The 7500-nt window shown below is 47.2% G+C and overlaps 1 protein-coding gene across 1 annotated transcript in view; it reads left to right on the forward strand.

Annotated features, from left to right (window-relative positions):
- Positions 1–7500, forward strand: part of dscaml1 (Down syndrome cell adhesion molecule like 1) — a gene marked incomplete at both ends in the record, with an annotated part of 69809 nt that overhangs the window by 23499 nt on the left and 38810 nt on the right. Inside the window, 2 exons of the mRNA XM_080844561.1 lie at positions 641–913; positions 6479–6763. Coding sequence (XP_080700687.1) covers positions 641–913; positions 6479–6763 — 558 coding nt within the window. The remainder of the gene's footprint in view (positions 1–640; positions 914–6478; positions 6764–7500) is intronic.

The following is a 7500-nucleotide window of genomic DNA, read 5'->3' on the forward strand; positions in this document are numbered from 1 at the left end:
CTCCCCTCCTCCTCCTCTTCCCTCCTCTCCCTCCTCTCCCTTCCCCTCCTCCTCTTCCTCTCATCTCCTCTCCCCTCCTCCTCCTCTCCTCCTCTCCCCTCCTCTACCTCCTCTCCCTTCCCCTCCTCCTCTTCCTCTCATCTCCTCTCCCCACCTCCTCCTCTCCTCCTCTCCCCTCCTCTACCTCCTCTCCCTTCCCCTCCTCCTCTTCCCTCCCCTCTCCCCATGTCAACTCCATCTGATTGTGTTCTGCTTTCTCCTCTCTCTCTCTTTATGTATCTCTTATCTCTTCTCTGTCTCTCTACCTTTTCCTCTTTCTGTCTCATCCTCTGTCTGTCGCTCCTCTTCCTCTATTGCTCCATCCACTCTCCTTCTCTCTTCTCTCTATCTCTCTATTTCTCTCCCGCTCTCTATCCTTCTCTCTCTCTCTCTCTCTCTCTCTCTCTCTCTCTCTCGCTCTCTCTCTCTCACCTTCTCTCACCCTCTCTCCCTCTCTCACTCTCTCTCTCTCTCACCCTCTCTCTCTCTCTCACCCTCTCCCTCTCTCTATCCTTCTCTCTTTCTCTCTATCTCTCTTTCTATTTCTCTCCCCTCTTTCTCGCTCTCTTTCTTTTTTTTGTTCTCTCTCTCCTTCCATCAGGTCCTCCCAGCATCCGTGCGATGCGCAACATCACGGCCGTGGCGGGCCGCAACACCTTCATCAACTGCCGCGTGATTGGCTACCCGTACTACTCCATCAAGTGGTACAAGGACGGGATGCTGTTGCCGGACAACCACCGTCAGATGGTGTACGAGAACGGCACGCTGAAGCTCAGCGACGTGCAGAAGGGCATGGACGAGGGGGCCTACCTGTGCAGCGTGCTCATCTCCCCACAGGTCTTCATCACGCAGACCGTCTATGTCACAGTCAAAGGTGAGCCACAGGGGACAGGAGGGGGGCAGGAATGGAGGAGGAGTAGGGGCAGGAGTGGAGGAGGAGTAGGGGCAAGAGTGGGGCAGGAGTAGGGGCAAGAGTGGGGCAGGAGGGGGCCAGGAGTAGGGGCAAGAGTGGGGGCAGGAGTGAGGGCAAGACTGGTGGCAAGAGTGGGGCAGAATGGGGCAGGAGTAGGGGCAAGAGTGGGGCAGGAGTAGGGGCAAGAGTGGGTCAGGAGGGGGCCAGGAGTGGGGGCAAGAGTGGGGGCAGGGGTGGGGGCAAGAGTGGGGGCAGGACTGGGGGCAAGAGTGGGAGCAAGAGTGGGAGCAAGAGGGGGTCAGGAGTGGAGGAGGGGCGAAAGTGGGGCAGGAGTGGGGGCAGGAGTGAGGGCAAGAGTGGGGGCAGGAGTAGGGGCAAGAGTGGGGGCAGGGAGGCAGTGGTGAGGGGAGTCTTCGGCAGAGGGAGATGGCAGAGAGGCTGGACATGAGGGTGTGTGGGGTATGGTGGGTGTGTGATGAGGGTCACATAGGGTCACAGAGGCTGGATATTGAGGGGCCAGTGATGGATGCATAGGATCACAGGGGTCAGAGACTCTGGATATGGGTGTGTGTCACAGGATGGATGGTGGAAGATTGTGAGGGTCTTGCTGTGTGGGTGTGTTTGGCTGTAGGAGTGTAAGCAAGGGCTGCTAATGCTTATTCTAATGCTGATGTCCATCAGGTTGGTGTGGGTCAGGATTGTAATGTTTGGCTGTGGCTGTAGGAGTGTAAGGGTTGCTAACGCTAACACTAATTTTGTGGTTGTTCTGGTGCATCTCAGGATTGTAATGTTTTGGTGTTTGGCTTCCTGAAAGGATTAGAGCAAAAGCGTGAATGTACGCAGAGACAGCTGATCAGAAAAGACCAATTAGTGTAGAAATAATCAGCAGGCGACTGAAAGAAGGCGCTGGGCTCCAATGCAGCATACTCACACCGCAGGGCTCCAATGCAGCATATGCACACCGCAGGGCCCCAATGCAGTAGATGCACACCGCAGGACCCAAATGCAGTAGATGCACACCGTAGGTTCTAACGCAGTAGACGCACACCGCAGGGTCCCAAAGCAGTAGACGCACACCGCAGGTTCTAACGCAGTAGACGCACACCGCAGGTTCTAACGCAGTAGACGCACACCGCAGGTTCTAACGCAGTAGACGCACACCACAGGTTCTAACGCAGTAGACGCTCACCCCATGGCTCCAATGCAGTAGATGCACACCCCAGGGTCCCAATGCAGTAGACGCACACCGCAGGTTCTAACGCAGTAGACGCACACCGCAGGTTCTAACGCAGTAGACGCACACCACAGGTTCTAACGCAGTAGACGCTCACCCCATGGCTCCAATGCAGTAGATGCACACCCCAGGGTCCCAATGCAGTAGATGCACACCGCAGGGCCCCAATGCAGTAGATGCACACCGCAGGGCCCCAAAACAGTAGTTGCACACCTCAGGGCTCCAATGCAGTAGATGCACACCGCAGGTTCTAACGCAGTATACACACACCCCAGGGGCCCAAAGCAGTTCACGCACACCCCAGGGCTCCAATGCAGTAGATGCACACCGCAGGTTCTAACGCAGTATACACACACCGCAGGGCTCCAATGCAGTATACAGACACCGCAGGGCCCCAATGCAGTAGATGCACACCGCAGGGCTCCAATGCAGTATACAGACACCGTAGGGCTCCAATGCAGTAGATGCACACCGCAGGGCTCCAATGCAGTATACAGACACCGCAGGGCCCCAATGCAGTAGATGCACACCGCAGGGCTCCAATGCAGTATACAGACACCGCAGGGCCCCAATGCAGTAGATGCACACCGCAGGGCTCCAATGCAGTATACAGACACCGTAGGGCTCCAATGCAGTAGATGCACACCGCAGGGCTCCAATGCAGTACATGCACACCGCAGGGCTCCAATGCAGTAGATGCACACCGCAGGGCTCCAATGCAGTAGATGCACACCGCAGGTTCTAACGCGAAGCAAAGAAGGGCATCTTGCATGAAGCTGTTTTTCTTACTGGGCACATTTATTTGGTCATTTCATAACCTGCACACAGACCTAAGCAGCATCGAGGGTGGGCCGAGGTGTGCCTGATCAAAAAGGCAAGCTTTTCATAGGTATGGTTACGAGGGAGGGCGTTCTGACGCTTGTTTTTGAAATGTAACCTCCATCTGGGTTTTGGACATCTGGCAGGCGCATCGAATCTAATCTCTTCACGGTTTGACAGCGTAACATTGACCACTCAAATAAAAAAGTCATCGATAGGGGCTTGAAAGTGCAACCTAAAGTGAGAAAGCAAAATAAGGGAGAGAAAAGGAGGGAGAGAGATGCAGACAGGTAGATAGAAGGAGAATGATATGATGAGAAAAAGAGTGAGAGAGAGGCAGACAGGTAGACTGTTCATTAAATATGTTGTGTTGGCTACCAAAACTACCATATCAGTTGACATTTCAAAGTAGATCTATCTGAGTTCAGTACTGTTGCTTAGATAAGTAGGACCAACCACATGAAGTTGTTTTTCATGTCAAATACGAGTTGAGTTGTTGTAATAGTGAGTGTCAAGAATCGACAATCGACATCCTCTCTCTTACCTGTCATTACCTTATCACCCTTCTCAATGCCCTGTCAAATTGGGGCCCACTATCTTAATACAAATATTCTTTCACAAAGATATTTTGATAGATTTAGATCAAATGTATCTATCTTGCCAACTATCTACCTTAAACCCACATGTTGTGGAGTGGAGTGGAGTGGAGATTTAGATTTAGATTTACTGGCACAGATCCAGTTTAATCTGGTCCCAATCGCTAGGCTAGCAGAGCCACTCGCTATCTGAGTCACCTACAGCTTCATAAAAAACATCCCCTTTTCATTACAGACGCATTAAAAGAGGCTCCACCACGCTTCTTATTGGCTGCCTCCTCTCTTCTTCTGCAGGGATATGTTAATGTTTTAGTGTTTCTGCACATAATATTATGGCTGCCTCTAATACAATTTGTATTAGTTTGACTCACGGTGTCACCTGTTGCTAAGCAACATCGCGGCAGAGCAAAGATGGCGGCTGGGGATGTATCTGCATAGATCAGAGATTCATGTCTCATGAATCTCACAGAGGTGCTCCACTGAATGTTACCCTACACACACACACACACACACACACACACGCACACACACACACACACACACACTCACACACAGATGAGGCACAGACCTGCAGTAGACTCATCAGCTGACCGAGAGGGTTCCGCAATGGACTACTGCATTGATATTTAAATATTTTATTTCTTAAAAAGCAACCATTTTGAAATAGCATTTTTAATGCATATTCTCAAAACATCTCTTTTCTTTCAATACTTCAAGACCTCCATAGAAAGATTACTTAAAACATGTTATGCTTTGTGAGGTTAAGTAACATGTTATTGTGAGGTTAAGTAACACATTATTGTGAGGTTTAGTAACACATTATTGTGAGGTTTAGTAACACATTATTGTGAGGTTTAGTAACATGCTATTGTGAGGTTTAGTAACACATTATTGTGAGGTTTAGTAACATGCTATTGTGAGGTTTAGTAACACATTATTGTGAGGTTTAGTAACATGCTATTGTGAGGTTTAGTAACACATTATTGTGAGGTTTAGTAACATGCTATTGTGAGGTTTAGTAACATGCTATTGTGAGGTTAAGTAACATGTTATTGTTCTTGTTGAGGTCATGTAATTCTTGCGATTTCAAGAGGATCGAATTTCAGCCAATTCTATTTGTATTCAAAACCTATTGTATTGGCAGTAGGTGGCTTGTGTGTGTGTGTGTGTGTGTGTGTGTGTGTGTGTGTGTGTGTGTGTGTGTGTGTGTGTGTGTGTGTGGTACGCGTTAGAATCAAGTAGATGGGGTTTCTTTCACAGACGCATGAACACACTCTAACAGCCTTTGATTAGGGGGATTAGTGGCCGGGTGCAGCCTTTCGGCCACTCATCAATTACACAGGGACCCTAGTGTCACTGCGCGCACGCGTGTGTGTGTGTGTGTGTGTGTGTGCGCGTGCGTGTGTGTGAAAGAGAACCCTAGATACTGTCTGTATCCTTATTCTAAAAGAGCTTGAATTAAAAAAAACTGAAGTCTTTAATGTTATAGCATTGTGCAATTAGCCTTATCTCATGCTTGTGTGTGTGTGTGTGTGAGTGTGTGTGAGTGTGTGTGTGTGTGTGTGTGTGTGTGTGTGTGTGCCTGGATGACTGTGTGCAGGAACACCAGTATAAGGGAACACTGGCTCCAGTGTGTGTGTAGTATACTGGGCTGCTTGTCTTGTCCTGTCTGATTTAATTAGATGAATTTTAACGAGCTCTAGATTAAACCCCCAGATGTCTCCGGCGGAGCCCCCCACCTCAGTTTCCACGGCAACGCCATTATTCCCTCTGCCAATTGGGCTCTAATTAGAGCAGCTATTATGGGCTGTAGGGAAGGGTAGGGGGCCTGGATTACACTGCACATCATAAAGAGGGCTTATATGGCAGTCTACACCTCTGAATCTCAATGTCTCTCTCTCTCTCTCTCTCTCTCTCTCTCTCTCTCTCTCTCTCTCTCTCTCTCTCTCTCTCTCTCTCTCTCTCTATCTTCTCCTTAAACCACCTGTCCTCCCAATGCCCTTACCACCCTTATACAATCCTCAAAATAACCCCATCTTTATAATGAATCCTCTCTTTCTGATATCTACCTATCTATCCCTCTATCTATCCCTCTATCTATCCCTCTATCTATCCATCTACCTATCTATCTATCTACCTATCTATGCCTCTATCTATCCCTCTATCCATCTATCTATCTATCTACCTATCTATCCCTCTATATATCCCTCTATCCATCTATCTATATATCTACCTATCTATCTATCTATCTATCTATCTATCTTTTAATCGACCTATCAATCTATCTTTTTATCTATCTATCTATCTATTTATCTATCTATCTATCTATCTATCTATCTATCTATCTATCTTTTTATCGATCTATCAATCTATCTTTTTATCTATCTCTATCTATCTCTCTATCTCTCTATCTCTCTATCTCTCTATCTATCTATCTATCTATCTATCTTTTTATCGATCTATCAATCTATCTTTTTATCTATCTCTATCTATCTCTCTATCTCTCTATCTATCTATCTATCTATCTATCTATCTATCTATCTATCCCTCTATCCATCTATCTATATACCTATCTATCTATCTATCTATCTTTTTATCAATCTATCAATCTATCTTTTTATACATCTATCTATCTATCTATCTATCTATCTTTTTATCAATCTATCAATCTATCTTTTTATACATCTATCTCTCTATCTATCTATCTATCTTATTCTATCTCCCTCTCTTTTCTTCTTTCTTTCCTTCTTGCTATTATCATTCCATTCCACCCCATTCATTCATGCTTGTCATTCTCTTTTTTTCTTTCATTCTTTCTCCCTTCTTTCCATTCTTTGTCCATCCCTTTCTCTCTATCCCTCTCTTTCTCTCTTCCAGTCCCCCCTCTCATCCAGCCCTTCGACTTCCCGCCCACCTCCATCGGGAAGCTGATGTACGTGGCGTGCGTGGTGTCGTCGGGCGACATGCCGATCCGCTTCACCTGGCGCAAGGACGGCCAGGAGATCGTGCCCGGCGGCAACTCGGGCGTCACCATAGAGACCAAGGAGTTCATGAGCTCGCTGCAGATCTCCAAGGTGTCGCTCAAGCACAACGGCAACTACACGTGCATCGCCAGCAACGACGCCGCCACCGTCAGCACCGAGAGGCAGCTCATCGTCACGGGTGAGGACGGGGAGAGCATATAAGTCTTATTATAAAACACACACACATACACACACACACACACACACACACACACACACACACACACAAACACGCGCGCGCACACGGTGAGACAGCTCATCGTCACGGGTGAGGAAGGGGAGAGCAAGGAGAACGGTTTTAAAATGACTTCTAACTAAAATAGAAGGGTTTTAAAATGACTTCTTACTAAAATAGTCTGAAATCAAAATTAGAATCAGAATCAGAATCATGTTTATTGGCCTAGTACATTTTCATATACAAGGAATATTTTCTGGGTTTAGCTGCTCTCAATGTACTTGAACTGAAAATATGCAGTATATCACAACAATGGGGGAGGTTCAAAACAGCTCAAGATCCAGGAATACAGGGTCCCATGTACAGGTTAACATGGGGTACAACTTCTTATTTCTTTTTAAATAGAAATTGAATAGTGTGAGCATATTATACACATGCTTTAAATGGATGATATAGATCATAATTCTACATATAGTCATTCAAATCCTTAAATATATGACAGATTTGAACTTGCTTTGCTAGGAGTGGAAGGAGGATGTGGTTAACTACGGCTATCAGGCCTGAGGCCAAAGACCAGCAGAGGTGGAGAGCTAGAGCTAGAGAAGTCAAGAAGGAGGTATGATTAGAGAAGCTGGCAAGAGAGAGAGAGAGAGAGAGAGAGAGAGAGTGAGGGAGAGAGAGAGAGAGAGAGAGAGAGAGGC

The sequence above is a fragment of the Sprattus sprattus genome (genome assembly GCF_963457725.1).
Source record: "Sprattus sprattus genome assembly, chromosome: 9".
In the NCBI taxonomy this organism is placed as follows: domain Eukaryota; kingdom Metazoa; phylum Chordata; class Actinopteri; order Clupeiformes; family Clupeidae; genus Sprattus; species Sprattus sprattus.